The sequence below is a fragment of the Fringilla coelebs genome (assembly GCF_963513975.1).
Source record: "Fringilla coelebs genome assembly, chromosome: 2".
Lineage (NCBI taxonomy): Eukaryota > Metazoa > Chordata > Aves > Passeriformes > Fringillidae > Fringilla > Fringilla coelebs.
The window spans coordinates 65,113,591-65,131,323 of record NC_140029.1 but is presented as its reverse complement, the minus strand read 5'-3'; the positions used below and the strand labels follow the sequence as shown (position 1 = coordinate 65,131,323).

At 41.7% G+C, this 17,733-nt stretch overlaps 1 protein-coding gene across 1 annotated transcript in view; it reads right to left on the bottom strand.

Moving 5' to 3' along the window:
• Positions 1–2,518: 2,518 nt before the first annotated feature.
• Positions 2,519–17,733, bottom strand: part of LHFPL6 (LHFPL tetraspan subfamily member 6) — a 135,470-nt gene continuing 120,255 nt past the window's right edge. The window contains exons 3-4 of the mRNA XM_084226089.1: positions 15,759–15,857; positions 2,519–3,582 (exon numbers count right to left, since the gene is read on the bottom strand). Coding sequence (XP_084082215.1) covers positions 3,464–3,582; positions 15,759–15,857 — 218 coding nt within the window. The 3' untranslated portion in view covers positions 2,519–3,463. The remainder of the gene's footprint in view (positions 3,583–15,758; positions 15,858–17,733) is intronic.

Here is a 17,733-nt window from a genome sequence, read left to right as displayed (position 1 = left end):
TTATTCTCAGGGGGCGGATGAGAGACAGTCGTCATTAATTGAAAAAAGTGATCAATTATAAGGAAAAGTCATTCATTCCCTCTTGGGACAGTCAGGCAGTGGCACAGGCTGCTCAGAGATGATGTGCATCTCCATCCTAGGAGGTCTTCAAAATTGGGTGAGATAAACTCCTAAGCAACCTATTGTAGCCTTATGACTGACCCTGCCTTGGGTAGGAGGTTGGACCACAGATCTTCTGAGGTTGTTTCCCACCTGAATTATCCTGTTGTCCTAAAACAGCTTCTGATAATGAACAGTAGTCTGCAATTACAGGACTTTTTTCTACATATATATAGCCCCGGTATTAGTTGGGAGTGGCAGATGAAACTTGCAGCTTCCAGAGTGTTTTTTGGAAGTGGTCTAAGATCTGTGGGGGGTCTGGAACACAGGAAGTGTATAATCACCCAAAGAATGAGATTTTGCAATAAATTTCCAAATGTGTTTGTTGGGGGAAAACTGCTTGAACAGTTCCAAAATACATCTTGATAAATTTATGAACTGGATTATGGAATACAATTGCCAGCAATGGCAGGGAAAAAAATCAGTGACCTAGGACTGTGTGCAAGCTTACCTCTTTTGTTTAGACAAATGCAAGGCCAAGCTCCTAATCTTCAAGAATAAATAAATGGAAAATTAAACATGGTAAGTATTGTAAATATTTCATTGACACTCCAGACTGAGAAATCAAAAACACTCTTTTGCCAGTTCAGTTATTAGAGTTTGTAGCTGTGAGGCTTGATAACCATGATAATAAATGGTATTTATATTCTAGTGCAAAATGGATATCAGAACCAAAATGCACAAATATGGACAAACCTAATTAGGCTGTGATTGCTTTATTCATATCACAGCAGCTGAAGGCTATATGATAAACAGCTTCAAAGCAGGTGCAGCATATGTCATTGCCTTGATTATTAAAAATTGACATTTTATTCAAGCCCAAATTTCAAAAAGGAGATTGTATACAAATTCAGTCACGCTATAATGGTATTGCATTGCAACAAAACCCTAATTTTCTTCATGAAGTAATTGTATAGTTCCAGTTTGTCATGATAAATCAAGCCTGAACCCAAGCACAGGAAGAATCTAAAAAAAGTCAAAGTGCTCTTCACAATGCACAGTCCAGGATATAACCTTGTAGGAGTCAAATGTGGAATAGTAACACACATATTTATAGGCAGGTCACAGAAACTTTTTATAGCCAAGCACATTTTCAGTGGAAGGAAAGGCATGTTTCCACAGTAACACAGTCTACAAAAGCAGCATTTTTTGATTGAGATACACCTGCCAAAGATCTGACTGCAGTCAGGGGAGCCACAGTCAAAATTGTTTTTATATCTCCTTCAGTTTTAATAAAGCAGCAATCCACAACTCTAGCAGGTACATTTCATACTTACTGGGAGGATACATGGGGTGCTGCTGACCTCACACAGGAGGGTTGGGTATGGTCCTGAGTGCTCATGAGAAGGGATCAGCCTTAAAACCTGGAATCTGGAGGGAAGAGCTCCTGCTTCTGCTGGTGCTACGGGAAGACCATGCAGGGAAGCAAATCCCCACAGCATGGTTGGTGTGCTTCTCAGCAGAAGTGCAGTCAGATGAGATGATGCTATTATGGGCTAATCTGGGAGCGTTAAGGTACAATTTTGTTTTCACTGCACAGCACCATAAAGCAAATAAATATTGCTTAACCTATAATAAAACTCAATAAAATTTCATTGAGTGATATCAGGATTGATCACTGTAAGCTGACATTGCTATTTCCACATTCCTCCAAAAATCTGCCCAGTGCAATGTACAAAGCCCTGGCATGATGCCAGATTTGTTCAGCCCTAAGCATTAACCACCAGAAGTGCAACTGAAACATTGATGGCAACCTAAATATACACAACAGAAATATAATACTGGGAAAGCAGGATCAGAAAAACAAATTTGAAAGGGAATACCATTATTTTAGTTATGATTAAATAAAATGGTTATGAACTTATAAATTAAGTTCACATTGCTTTAAACAAAGAAAATAAGTGATTGATTTTTTAAAGTTTTTTATGTACAGTGCCAATGTCCCATGCAGAGAATGCTGCCTGGTGGGTATTTGATCAGTTATTGGTATTAAGGAAGTAAGGGCTTATTTCAGTTGGCTAAACTGGGATATATAGTTTTGTGTGAAATTTGGAGTCTGCAGCAGCCAAGACAAAATGGGGAGGATCTTGCAGAAATCCTTCAGGATACCTGACAGCAGCAGGCAAAAATGTGGGATATGCCAGAATGTCTCCAGTGGCAGTAGATGTCTATCCTCAGGCAGTGTAACTGAACCCTAAATGTGTCCATGTTTCACAGAGTAAAAGGATACAGCATGGTTATAAAATTCGTGAGTATTTCTGAGAATTTTTCCAGTGGAGATTTGGGAAGGAACAGTTTAATCTACTGGCACAACCATACATTGCAAATATTGATCAAGGAAAAATTTATTTACAGAGATTTTTCAAATACAAACATAAAATAGCACATATTATATATATATTTTACAAAAATGAATATTGAAATAATAAACATGGTACAGCACAATACAACATCAATGAGCTAAACATAACAGCAACAGAAATCTATGTCTGGAAGAAGTTTGCTGTTAGTTGCACGTAACCAACAGAGCTCTACAGTACCGTGAGTGGAATTTCCAATGGACAGGAAAACGTCCATTTACTGCATTTCATAAAAAGTACTATAGTAAAGATACATATGCCAAGTAATTGCGTTGCATTTTGTAATAATGCTGAAAACACAGAGTCTTAATAAAAGTTATATAGGGGCTGAATAAGCAGTGGATAAATGTTTGGGGAAGAAAAATGTGTAGAGATTATACAAAATACTGATAAAGTGGCTTATTGGTCCTTTTATTAAGTTTAATGTATAGATTAAAAAGTGTTGCAACACCAAGTCTTAAACCACCAGAGAGAAGTAAAAAAAAAAAAAAAAAAGATAGAGAGAGAAAATAAAAAGGAAAAGAAAGAAGAATCGCACCAAAGAAAAGTTTCCCCTCTACTTATTTTGTGCCATGGTCAACATCTGTGCGTGCCTGTGTGCTTTTGGGAGCGCCGCACCGAGGGGCTGCCAGGCGCTACCCCAGCACGTGGGCGCTGCCACCCCTCACCAGCCTGTCCAGTAATTGGTGCATGCAGAATTTCACCGTTTGCCAAAGCAGAGTTTTCCTTGCCTGTATTTTTGCGGAGCAGACCCTGAGCAGGCCCGGGTGAGAGAGCCGGTCCCTGCCCAGCCCGGCCGGGCGGCTTCGCACCCCCGCTCACCTCCCTGCCACCCCGGGCCTCCCGCCGTCCTGCTCCTGAGAGAAAGCACTTGAAAATTCCTTGTCTGTCGCTGCTGTCCAGCAGCCCTGGGCGAGCCTGGAGGGCCCCTGCCCGGGGCCGGCTCAGTAGGGGTATTGCTTCTGCTTCTTGCCCGAGAAGCAGGCCAGCCAGGTGCACACCAGCATGGCGGCCGCCGCGCCGCCGCCCGTGCAGTAGTAGGCCCAGCCGATGTGGCAGGTCCCTGCAAGGCAAGCACAGCGACAAGGGTCAGTGTTATGGGGGGAGAGAAGTGCCGTCACCACCACCCTCCCCTTCTGCCCACTCAGGAAAACGCTTTTCTGAGATTTCAGCCCACTTGTGTGCCCAGCTCCGACAGGGAACGCGGGGCGTAATTCAGGCTTTGCCACTGCAACGCAGAGGTTGGAAGCCAGATGTGGCTGAGAACTGCTGGGAGATCCTAATCCAGGGCATGGGGGACCTGCTCACATCCCCTCACACAGACAGCAACCCTGACCATTCCCAAAGGGGCGCAGCATCAGGGCATCACCTGTATGGGGACTGCTGTGGGAATGGAAGCACATGGCCCAGAAATAAAAAAGTAGACAAATTTCCCTACCCCTGCCTGAGGTCACAACTCATTACTGAAAAATTCACTGATCTTCTGTCTAATGAGGGTCACAATATGGCTTTCAATCCCTTTAATGGCCTCAGCATCTTTCTACAGTCAAACTCAGCAGTAAATGGTGCGGGGGAATCCCATAGTGGACCACAGAGTGATTACTTCCCTTTCAGCACTGTGCCTGCAGTAGGGGAGGAGATCAGGAAAACAGCAGCTGCAGCAGGGAGGAAGCCTCTTTAGAGACCTCCAAAAGCAAGGAGATGGCTGTTGCTACTCCTCAGGATTTCAATCCATCTCAAAATCAATTTTCACTTGGGCTGCATCATCTTTGTCTTTTTTGAGTGCTTGGGACTTGTTAGCACTGAGGTTCTTTCTGTGTTGTTGACACCTCGGGTGATATCACCCTGCTTTGAGCAGTGCGTGCTCTCAGTAAGACACAAGCAGCAATGCAACAGTTCTTTCCCAGCCTTCCCAAAAGCAGCAGAAACCACTCTTCCCTTCAGAGAACAGAAGTTATCAACAGAGTTTCTATCTAGAAATAGGTGTCATGCTGGTATTCTGCTCCAATGGCATCCCCGAGGGCCAGGCTTGAGGTTCAGTCAATAATCAACTCAGCTAATCCTGCCTCAGGCACAAGAAACACAAAATGTCTGTTCATCTTAACATGTCCAAGGCATTCTTGTGCCTCAAGGCAGACAGCACTGCCACCAGGACTGGCCGCAGGATATTGTCTGGCAGGCTTTGTAAAGAGACATTAGTGGGAGGCAACACTCATGCTCCTGCTCACTTTGAAGATCTCAGGCTGACACCACAGCAGGAAGCATACCTCTTTCATTTTTTTTATTGTTCATAATCCTCACAAATTTTTATTTTAAAAATGTCCAGTGAAACAAAGTTCCTGATGTGACCAAGAGGACTTGAGGACTTGTGGCCTTGGTTTGAGCTCACTAGCCTCTCTCAATGTGCTGGAGCAGACAGAGAGATTTACTTTGTTTGTCATCTGGCTGTGCTCTGTAGATAGCTCCATTCTGGCCTTCCTTACATAAGACTGCACAGAGAGTCTGGCTTCCTGAAGAAAAGGCCACCAGAAACCCCGGAGAGCTGCCCAGTGCCTGGCAATGTCCCTCATGCTGACACTTGCCCAATCACTCAGCAATCCATGGAGAGACCTGTCTCTGGGCCACCTATTGCTTTGGCTGTGAACACATCCTGCCCTTAGCTTCTGCTGGGAATTTCAAAAACTGACTTAAGTCTACACCAGATGTTTACACTCAATGGATTGCTTTGAAACTTATCATTATACCAGAGTAGGGTGTGCTACAGCATTTCTTGTGATGAGATGGACTCCATCTGATAGGTCTTTTTAAATTGTGAAATATTCCAAAAACTAGAGAATTGTTGTTGCAGCTTGAAAAAGTAAATTTTTCTCATCATGATGTTTCCAGGTAGAGAAAATGTCAAAATACTACTTCAAAAGAGCTCGAAGATTCATCTGGTGGCACTGCCCAAAGCTGTAACCTAAGCAGGACAGAATGAAGTAAATTTGACCTTTTTATATGGTGTGATTTCAACTTTTGTACCTCGGCAGTGGGAGAGAGTATATGCGTACATATGAAGAAGAAAGAACTGTTAAATCAGTGTCAGAGATGTGCTCAACAGATACAACACACACATTCACTCTTGGCTGAAGAAAATAACATTTATTTCTCCATGCCATGATCCATTCCCCAGGGAAAGGACCCAAAGGACCACTGCCCTACTTAATGCTCTGAGGCACGGCAGGCAGGCAGCCTCTGGATCTAACAAATGCAATGTAGTTCACAAGTGTGAGTTGGGTCAAGATGAGCAAATGAAAGAATGGGAGAGCAGGAGAATGGATGAAAGAGCCGGGAGCTCGACCTTAGAGCAATAATAACACAGCAATAAACCTGGCCATTATTTCCTGCCCATGTCAAGAGCAATGGGAGGCCTTGGAAAGAACAGCTTGATCTGTACTCAGATGATGCTGAGCAGAACAGAATTTCAAGATCTTGTGCTGAAAAAGAGCCTGCAGCAGGGCAGCTATCTGAGGGTATAGGACTTAGCTATACTTGTCATTGCAAGTATAGTTAAGGATAGATAAAGGACCAGAGATAATCCATCTCAAAGGTACCCATTGCAAGGAATGCCTACATTGCATAGCCACGTGTCAAAATGAAACAATGACAGGCATTTTATTACTATATTACACAAGGAGGAAAACATTGTAGAGTTACTGTTTCTGCTTTGGTCTTCTCTTTTTACCACATGTATGACCTGCTTTAGTCTACTGCATCCTAAAGAAAGATTGTTGGTTATCAATAATTGGGTTGCAGTTTTTGTAAAATGCCTTCTGCTTCACATTGATATAAAACACTAATTTTAAAAGGAACAGAAAGCTTCATAAAAAGCAGAGTTGAGAAGCTATTACTGTACTGACACCAGCAGGACTAGTTGTGTTTCAGTGGTAAGCAAATGTTGAAGAGATTTGCAGAACTGGGGCTTAAATCCAACCATCAAATAGAGCAGTTTGCATTCATGAAGCCTGTTATACAAAAGATTAGAAATCCAGTACTGCAGTTTCCCTTTTTTTTAATGTCAAAATTCTAAATGAGAAGCAACACTACCTAAGTACTTGATAGAATAAAAGCAGTTGTCGAAACCATGTCTATATGTATGTGTGTATCTATATCTATCTATATCTATCTCTATCTCTATATCTATATCTATACACACACACATAGGTAGAGGAGTCCCTGTCCATTGACGGTGTGGAGGTGTGAGCAACAATGTGCACATGATCTTGCTCCTAAATTGGGCTGATCTGAGTTTGTGCCAAAGTAAATTCCCAGCAGCTGAAGTGCTCTTCTAGCTGATAGAGATGACAAGCATCACAGCAGCTTGCTTCTCTGCACAGAACTGGTGCTGCTTTAAGCAAATCATTCTTCACCTGACAGGTCAGTATTGAGGGAGAAGCTGTGGCTTCAGCACTTCAGCACTTTGTTAATTCTAGATTTTTTTTTTTAATTTTTTTAAAGAGAGCATAAATAATCGGAACTCTTGGTTGTTCAGTGAAGCAGGACTGTCCAAGTTGGCTCAAATAAGTTTGTAGCCAGCCATTAAGAACTTTGTTTTCACCTTTTTTTTACTGGGATTGGCAGCAAGAGAGTGTCAGGATGAGCACTGAAATAACAGAATAATGGAGTGTGCAGCTGTAGGCATGGATGGCCATTTTCCAAGCAAATAAAGGAATGAGCGACTGGAAACATTCCACTCTTTCTTAAGAGGATTGAGAAAAATCATGGTCCCTGAGGATGGAGGACAAAAATTATGGAGAACAAGGACAGTATCAAAAGGAGATTTACAGAAGAGTCCCATGGAACATAAGACAGTATTTACTAAACCAAAAGAAATCAGTAAATGTGGAAAGGTAGTTTTGCAGTGATGAATGGGCTTACTAAAAAACACTTCCATGCCTTTTCCTGATTTCTAATGTGATCCTCAAGGCCAGGATATGCATCCCCTTGCTTCCCTCCTCCCCTTGAATATATAGGTATATAAAGATTAAGACAAATTTGGGAGTGAGTAAAATTTGGCAACAGAAAATATACAGATACTTGATCTACCATGGAGCTGTGCCAGGATCCAGTTGCCAAAACATAATTTTACCAGGATTTCTATTCATGATGTCTTATAAATAATTATCACATATAGTTATCAAGGTCTTGGAAATAACATATGGTTTAATCTAAAATAACCAATAATTGCCACTTACGAAAAAATATCCTGAATATGAAAGTGTCTTGGATGCAAACCTGTTAATTGCAAGACCTGGTTTCTTAAATATTTGTACCTTTTTTGCTGTTAATTTTAAGACTATCCTGGACTCGCAGTCTGGAGTATTTGGCAAAGTCTAATCAATTAACCTTAAGTACAGCCTATTTTCCAAGTTAAAGGAGAAAAGGTTTCAGAATTAGCCAGACTGTAGGGAACAAATTATATACCTTCAAAAATAAAACCTACAATTCTTACTTCCAAGAAGTTGTGCAGGAATTCTAATTAACAGATTCACTTGAGAGTACAGTACTATAGAGAATGTGAATGCACATAATCAATCAGGGTGTTGGAAGAGTAGTCAGAAAAAAAAAAGAAAAGTGTGATGCTAAGGAATATACTGGGATTTGGAAATATGAAAGACATAAATGAATGTAAAAGATAATCAGCTAATTAATAAGAAGTTAAACCTATTTTGAAACAAAGCCAAGATAAATTAAATAGCTGAAGATCTTTTTCTTGACACAGTAACAATGAAAAACTGACATGTGAAATCAGCTGCAAAAGCAGGAAAAGAAGTTGAAACTTGGAATGCGTCCAGAAAGAATTAAAGTAGTTATGTGAAACAAAGAAAGAACACTATATAAGGTAAAACTGTAGCCCAGCAAACAGCCTGATACAAAATAATTAATTCAGTGGGGCTGGTTACTTTTTCTGTTGCAGATACAACCATCTCAATGGATTTATCTTTTTTAAAAATACATGATTTTTTAATGTATGTATATTTTATCAAGCTATTTTGGTTACTTAGAATTGGTCTGTAACTAAATGCATAAAATTTCATGAAGTTCTGAAGGGTAAAAAAGTGAGGAAAAAAATGCCAAACTGAAATTCTTTAGTCTTGTTGTATGGAGACACATATATATGATCAAATCCTCCTTTTTTTTAGAGGATCACATAATTTTGTTTAATCAAGCCTCAAATTTGCTGTAGGTGTGCATTTATCATGGAGCAATGAAGGAGAAACCAATACCCAGCATCAATTACAATGCTCAAATTCCCAGGAGCAAATAGCTTATGTGCTGCTAATGAGGAGCTTTCTCAGCCTCCTGCAAGAAGTCAGCAGAAGCTCACCTACTGCAGATGTGAAATCAATTTCCCCTCTCTTTGAACATACACAATGCCGAGATTCACACCGGACTAGCACCCCAGACTCCTTTCAGAGACTAGGAAGAAGAAAAGTCACTTGTGTTGTATTTCCTCTTAAAGTAAACATGTAAAGTACAGCAGATGAACCCTGCTCTGGTAGCTCCTATTTTTCTCCCTTTTAACTGGGAAGGGATTCCAAACAACCAGTTCAGTTGCACTTTTTGAATAATAAAGAGTACCAAATAGTTGCTACAGGTGGTCTGAGTCCCTTTCTGGATGCTGCTTCTTATGTCTACTGACTGCAGAAGGTTCTTGCCTGACCATGTCTAATTCTGGCAACAAAGGTATGTGCCTTATCATAGAATGATAGTAGGACAGGGCTGGAAGGGACCTTAAAGATCATCTAGTTCCACCCCCTTTGTCATGAGCAGGGACACCTTCCACTAGACCAGGGTGCTCAGATCATCCAACCTGGCCTTGAACACTGCCAGGGATGGGGCTTCTACAACTTCTCTGGGCAACCTGTTCCTCACCAGTAAAGAATTTCTTCCTAATATCTAAACCTACTGTTTCAGTTTGAAGTGATTCCCCCTTGACCTGCCATTACATGCTCTTGTAAATAGTTTCTCCTTATGTTAGACAGAATATATTTGGACCTTGATATAGTCACCAAAAGCTTACAAAGAGTTAAGAATGGAAGCTGTTTGGGTTGCACTAAAGAGGAAATGTTTCTTGATGGACTACTTCCTTTACTACCAGGTAGTTTACTCAGCCATTTATCTAAGAACTCAGCAGCTGTAGTTCAAGTATGCTTGTAAAGGTTGTACTCAGTCCCAACCAAAAAATGAATGTGTGAAATCTCCATTCTGTTTGCAGAGGATCTGCAAACAAGAAAAATGCCTTTTTCAGACAGATTGCGTATAGAAAAACACCTTTGAATGTTTTGCCTTTAATGGGATTCTTACAAATTGTCCTCCCTTCTAAATCCTTTTCTTGATTCTTTGGCACTCAATGTCAACACTCGACCAGATGCTGAAATGATGCCACCTAAGACAAGTTAAATAGTTGACAAAGCCTTTTTTACATCCACACTGCTTTCTGCCTTCTTTTTATGCTGTTTTAGTAACTTCACTGTTTGCTTGGAGAGTGCTTTAAAGATCTTTTACTCTAACATTTCCACAGCAAAAGTAATTATCAATTCAACAGTTTTCTTTAAGGTCTTTCAAGCCTTATAGAAGTGGCAAAGGGGAACTTTAATAATAATGATTGTTTTCAAGAGAAGTTCCTGAGAGCTTTTGAGGCCAATCCAGCTGTTTAGTTCAGGACAGGAGCCAGGCTTTTAAGTTTCTCTCTAGACAGTGACTTTGGCCAGGTGAGCCCTTTCACAGCAGTCCACAGACAGCAAGAAAAGGTGTGTGTTTGGAATTATCTGCTTTGGTTGCTGCTGCAGCTGGACCCCCAGGTCAAGGATGTCTCTAACTGTGAGGGAAGAGATAGAGCTATTGTATTTTGTCAAAGAAAGAAAAAATATCTGCCAAGTAGTTAAAAAAAGTTCTGTTAAAAATGGAGTTTATCTTAAATGTCGTGTCTTCACTCTCCCTGGCTAATAAGTACCTAGCATCACTTCATATATCTGGTGGTTGGGAAGTGGCAGCTGGTGGCTCGTGATGACATGAATCATCTATGTTTCAATAAGTGAATCTTACTCTAGATAAACATTTTGCTGTTTGGGGTCCTAGGTATTGGTCTTGTAATGCTGTTTCACCAGATGCCAGCTGAGGCTCACTTTTGTGAGTTAAATTGAGCATGCCCTGACCTCTCTGGGACCTTCTGTGGAACTTGGCTGCCTCTGCACCCATCACAACAAAAATCAGCATGTAAAACTGAGCATTTCCACATGCACACCCAGGGAAATCGATGGACAAAAATGAATCTTCACATTGAATTTTAGACTTTCAAAACCAATACAAATGTGTTCACACGTGTACACTCACACTGTCCCTTTAAAACAGGCATGCAAGTTCAGAAGAATTCTTCACACAGCTTAAATATGCAGAATGTGGAAGCTTTTGCCAATGTCTAGTGCAGTCTTCACTTTTGTGCATACTCTCACCTTAATGCAGAGTCCCTCACTTTAATGAATTTCCTGATAAAACACTCCTTTTCCATCTGTTTTTCTTGTGTATTACATTTAGAAATAAAAACAAAATGGTATTAGTGCCTCTAGCCCAGCAAAATTGAATGTGTGCTATATGATATGCCATAATGACGGTTACTTTTGGGAAATTGCCTGCTAATTCCTTTTGCAGACCCAGGGATTTTGTACATCTGGCTCACTTTTACACCCTTCAGTCAGCAGCTCCATCCTGCTGTGCCACGTCGCTGCTGCCCTGAATGGGCCCACAGGCAAGTCCAGGGTGTGAATAATGTAACATAACAGTAACAGTTTTGCATGGTGACAAGAAATTCGGGTGATTTTGATCCATCCTCAGTGAAAGGCAATCCCTATGAGCACTGCTCAGCTCCTACTCCAGTCTCCCCCTCAGGCACTATTAGCCTGTTGCCAAATCAGAGTAGGGACTTTGACTCGGTCAATGAGCAAGCAGCTGTGCTGCTTTAAAACATAAGCATCTCTTTTTTTCTTGCACCCATTTATTTGTATTGCCCTATTTCTAGGAGTTAACACCCTAAAACAGCGGCAGAAGATTTCTCCTGTTCATTATCTAGTGTTTCAGAGAGAAATCTCCTGCTCCATGTGTGACCTGTGATCCAGATGAGATGCTGCAATAGGGAGTGGGGCTCCAAGACCTTTGTAGAGGTCATGCTGACTTCTGGGAAGCTGGGAACTACAAGCAGAGCAACACAGCACAGACCTATCATGGCCTTGACCTCTCAACAATATTTGCAAGAGGTCATTTGTCAGAGGCCTAATCTATCAGTGGGCTCCTTTTCATGATGGCAAAACCATACTTCTAGAGAAGAGCAGGGAACAAGCCCCTCTACAGGTACACCAGCCTCTTTATGGAGGTCTTTATGGTGTCTACTTATGGAGGTCATTCCCCACCCCCCTTTGCAAAACAGCTCACCTATTGAATGTAATTTAATCAACAAATGGAGTTGTTCTTGGCAGGGTATCTTCATTTGAAGAATAAGTCATCTTTGTCAGAGATAGAGCTATACAACCACTTTTATTTGATTGAAAAAAAATAGCCCAATTAAATATATAAATGTTTAAGTGAATCCTTTGGACATAGTTCACTTAATAAAAATCAAATAAATATCAGTTTTTAAAGAGAGCAGTAAACTGCTAAGTAGTTTACACTGTCAGCTCAGGTTTTCTAGAAAAGAATACTCAAATCCACTTAAATTAAAGGCATTAATTAAAAGTTATTTTTCCTGCAGCCTTTTAAAATACTACTTTGAAATCTACACAGAATTGTGTGCGTTTGGCAGGGGTCCCCTCATCACAATATGGGCCATCTCAGCACTATTTGGAGTCCTTATTAGCCTTTTCAGAGTGCCTCAAGACATGGCATTTCTTATCTAGCACATCCACTAAAGATTAGCCTTTTTTTTCCCTGGGTTTTTAGCATTGCTATTTATTTATTCTCTCTACTTATGAGCATGTTATGGGGGCAGGAGTTTGTCATGTTTCTGTTAAGCAAAAGTTTTCATTTAATTATTTATTCTAGTATATTTCTGGTTGACATTACATATCACAGTGCACAGTTTAGCTGCTTCTCAAGAGAGTTCTTGCAGTCCCTCTTCTGTACCTTCCTCTTCTTCTTCTTCATCCTCCTCTAATATAGATTTCAGCTCCTGGCTTTTACTGTCTACCTTCAACCTCAACCAATTTTCCCCCTTACTTTTTCTAAGTCCAGAACAAGCATCAGTGCTGAACCCCCACCTTTGCTGGCTCTGTGGTCAAACCTGTTGAGCTTTGACCCTCTCCCAACTGCACACACATGTTCCCTGTAGCCCAGGCTGCAGCACTTGCTCTGCCCTCCTGGAAGATGAGGCTGAATGCTGTCTGCTGATCAGCATTCCTGTAAAGACATCTCCTTTGAGAGCAACCACAAGCTGAATTATCCTCTCTGTGTCATTCTCACTGGCACTCACAGCAGCAGGAGGTGCAGGACCAGCACTCCCATCATCACCTTTTCTCCCATTAGCAAACAGTGCAGGGCTCACAGCAGCTCAGATTTTCTGAGAGCGGATTTTGAATGCAGCATGGCTCTTCAGGCAACCCATTTCACAGTCTCAGGAACAGAAAGCTTAATCAAATTAAATATTCAAATGAATGCAATAATTACTTAAATTTGTCTTGAGACTTAGTAAGATTAAGTCTTTGAAACATCATTTTTGGCCTGTAGGCTATAATGAGTATGCCAGTCCCTAATGATTCAGAAGAGACCTAGAGGGTTGGGGTTATCACCAACCAAGAGGTATTTAAGGAAGACTAGCAGCGTGGTTGTTGAATGGCCCTCGGACAGTACCTCTTCTTTACAGATTGTTTTGATAACACACCATCAAACAGACACTGACCTTAAGCAAAAAAAATCATAGCCAAGCATTTAAGTTCACTGCCAATGTACGTGGAAAGGAGATGTTTAGTGGCAGGGCTGCCTAGCAGAAATCACTGCAGCAAATTTCAGCTCTCATTATGATCTGTTAATTAACGTGTTGACATACGATTGCAGCAGATCAGTGAGACCAGCACTGCTGTCAAGTCTAGGCATGTGTCACACAGGGGCCGTGTGCTCCAGCTCCAGAAAACACAGGGAGACTTCACAGTTAATGTAAGACTTCTCTTGGTCCTGCATACCTGGAAGGAAAGCTGCCGGATGACATTTTTTACATTGGTTTCTTCACTGACTTTTAAGGCAGAGTGACTCAATTTATGCAAATATCTGACTCATGAGTCTAGACTGAGACAGTGAAGGTGCTTTTAGAGACTGCTCTGACTGTGGACATGACAGTGTTTAAGGGTAACAGTTTGTATTTGGGTAATAGCACAAGTGCTTTGAAGAGCTCACACTGTCACAACACCCATCCTTTGTGACTCTGCAGAGAAATAACCTGGAAGGTAATATTCTGCACCTGGGAACAAACATGGGACACAAGCTGGAGCCCCAGAAACAGAGCTGCTCACGTGTTTGGCACGGAAGAGCAGGAACCAGCGCGAACCAGTGAGGTGCTAGGCAGCCTTTCAAAGGGTGCACTGCTCAATGGGCTGGCCAGGAACTACTTCAGGCTTCCACAGAGGATTGGACTTGGGCAGGGATCAACCTGAATCTTCCCTGCAACAGTTATCACAGAGTTTTGCCTGGTCTTTCTACTACATCCTTTGACACTTCTTTCCATGGAGCTGGGAATCTAAGTTCTGGAACATTTTTTTCCTTCTAGTTAACTACACATTTCTGTTCTTATTGTTCTCTCTCCTCTGTGTTTAAATCTTTCTATTATTAGGTGAATAAAAAATTTGCAGGAACTTTTTATACTTTGCTGAAGAGCAAATTTGATATCAACAGCACAGAAGGATATTAGAGTTCAGAATAACAAGGTAAAGCTTCTAGAGTACATTAAACATTCTCTGAGCAACACCATAGGTGGTTGCTGATAAGACATCAGTGGCACTGTAGTGATGGGTGCTAATACTGGTTATGAAAATTTCTGGTCCCCTGCCAGATCAAATGTACTCAAAACACCACAGGAATTCTGTAGGGGGAGTGGCCTAGAGCATCTCTCCCAAAGCAGTAATTTTTAATCTTTTAACCTCAATTCCATTGCACATCTTGACAAGAAATACCTCTGAGGTGGAAACAAATCTCCTTACTCCTGAAATCTGACAGGAACATGAGTGTAAAATCAAAGAGATGATGCAGCAGGTTTGTCCTTAACCCATTAGACCATTTTTATCTACTATTCCTTGCACTGTCAGGCCCTGCACAAGTACTGCACACACACCGATGGAAAGAATTTCTATGCTTAACTAAGGTTTAGCTTTCAAGAGCTGGAAATGGGGAGCTCTGTATGCTTAGGAGCAGAAACTCTTGAGTCTGTGGGCAGTCAAGGTGCTCAGTCCCTCCTATTCTTCAGGAGGATTGCAGATCCCTCTCGTCCTCAAGTGGCACAGGACCAGGGAATACTTATAGAGAAAGGTATCAGCAATTGCATTGATCCTTACAGCTAAACAAGGACTCAGATCAGATCCTGATCATCCACATTGCTTAATCCTCAGGTCACTGCTGTTCCCTTGTTTTCTAGAGTCCCTGCAGAGAAAGCACAGGTGTGAGCCTGGTATGGCTGCATCCCTGGCTCTCATTCCAGGTGCAGGGCAGTCAGCAGCAGTAAGACAAGTAGCTTGTTTGGGAGAAGGCAAACAAAGGGTGTAAGTGTTATTTGCCAGCTTCCCAAGTATGTGAGTCACCTACAAATACATTCTAGCTTGTGTTAGAAGGCCATAAACATGCCAGAATTCAAAGACAGCCAATTGCACTCATGGAGAATTACCTTGACGTGAGCTGCGACAGGATGCCTCTGTCTACCCTGCAAGACCTCCAGGAGTGTTAGCTCCTGTATTGCAAGACCACTAAGTCTGATTTATTTCCTAAAATATGCACATATACATACATAAATACATACATTTTCTTTTATAATATTCTTCTGGAAAATATTTCCGGAGATCCATCTGAAATCCCCTGCCTCAGCACCATTCCAGAATTATTCAATATGATTAGCCTACCACACACTGGTAGGTTGCTTCCCCAAGCTTGTGCTTTTAAAGTCCTAGTTTGCTTTTATGACCAGCATATAGAAGACTCTAATGTGGCTGAGATGCTCTGGTGATGACTCACCCAATTCAAACTGGTTGGAAAGGTTACCACAGGTTTGTCTGACTTCTTCACTGTCCCAGCCAAGAGGATAGAGGGCACAACCAGAGCCGATCAACAAACCTATGGAGAGAAAAGGAAATAAAAGTTTATACAAGCAACTGCCATTAGCTTTAACACAGGCTGCCACTCAGGAATCAAAGTGTCAAACTGCAATTTGGGAATCCCAGAGAAAAAGAAGTCTCTTCTTCTCCTAAAAACAGATGAAAATCATTTGGACTGCTGCCTTCTGCTGCAGTGTTTTAGAGGTGGTCTGTGGGATGGAGCCAGTCTGAGTAGTTCAGCATCAGAAGCCATGCTCATCTTCTGAAGCTTTTATCTAGGAGCTTTTAGACTCCTCTTCTACTCTCCAGAATGGCTTAACACGCAGTTTGGAATACACAACATGTGGTTAAATAGAAGTGTGTTAATGCCAGAATTTACAAGCTGATTGCTTCTGATTAATTAAAACAACAATCAATCAGGGTCCACCTAGGTTCCATCAGGAAAACTGTCAGTTGTGCCAATCTGTTGCCATTTTGCTTTGTTTTTCACTCTTTCAAAAGCAAGGGAGTAATGGTTTCATACCACTTGATCAATGCATACCACAGGTACACACTCCACAAAGTTTTCCTGATTCATTCAGTGGAAACAACTAAGGTCTTGAGTACATGCTATCATACTTGGTTTAACATTCACAAGACACTTTGCTTTCTCCAGCCCTGACAGATGCATTTTGGCAAATCCTGTCCCTTCACAAGGCATCACAGGGAATCAGCAATGCGCCCATGCTCCATGACTGTTTTGCAGAAGTGGCATTTTTATCATATTGCATTCTCAGCTGTCACTGCAGCAGCTGCCAAAAGGCCGATGTAGCTGGCAAAGCATTTTACACAGACAACCCAGAGAGACCATTTCAATGTACAACACTTAAATGTTGCCTTCTTTGTGTCAGATCTTATTGAGGAGATTGGAAACAAATCACTGGGTAGATAATGGTCTAGGAGCACCTGACACTTCACAGGCTGTAAAAGCAAGCAAGCCCTCCCAAGGTTTGCAGGGGTACCTTTTACCTGTGAGGCAGAGCGCAAGGTTTCAAGACCTAAAGCTGTCACTTGCTGCCTTTGGACATACCTCTCGACCTCACATAATCTTGCTCCTCCTCTCCTGCCAATAAGGAGCAGTGCTCCCTGGCAAAGCCGTGCTCTCAAGGCAGGAAAGCCCTGGGTGTTGAGACAGAGTCACTGTGGACATCACACCAGTCTAAGGAGTCCTGAGAGGGATGATGGCTCAGGGCCTGGAACTTGCCATTCCTTTCTACTGTTTCCCTTCTCAAGATTCCTAAGCTTCTCATACTGCTGGTGTTCCTGTAGGATACAGAAGTAATTTTATTATGTTCTTGATTTTCTCAAAGACACCCCTGAACAAGGCCCTGAAGCCCAGAAGTGGTATCTCATCCTTCTTCAAGATGTTTAATGCTCTTAGAATCTTGGCTGTTACCAAAGTAGCTCAGCAGCTTCTCTGCTGCTCCTCCAAGCATGCCTGCCCCTGTTTAAGCCCAATATTAGCTTCCTGGATCTTCCTCTACTAAGTTCAATTTTCTTCTTGCTGCTCAAGCCTACTTCTTCCTTCCCTTGTTGAGCAGTTATTGTCTGCTTCTGTCTCCATATCTACATCACATAATGAAAAAGAAATCCCTGAGGCAGCCCTCTCTCAGATGGAGCATTCAGCCAACAGCTGTGACAGGAGAAAAGCAATTAAGGACATTTGAATGCTAGGTATTTTCAGAACTTTGCCTGATCTGGGTATGGTTGCTTCTAATGTCCTCACTAATATCTTTCACAGTATCATTTCATTTTTTTTCCCCCTAGGGCCATAGAGCTAAGGGCAGCTGGTAGAATCCATGTAAATGAGAGTCACTTCTAATTAAATTCTCAGAAAGGATGTTTCTCAGACAAGA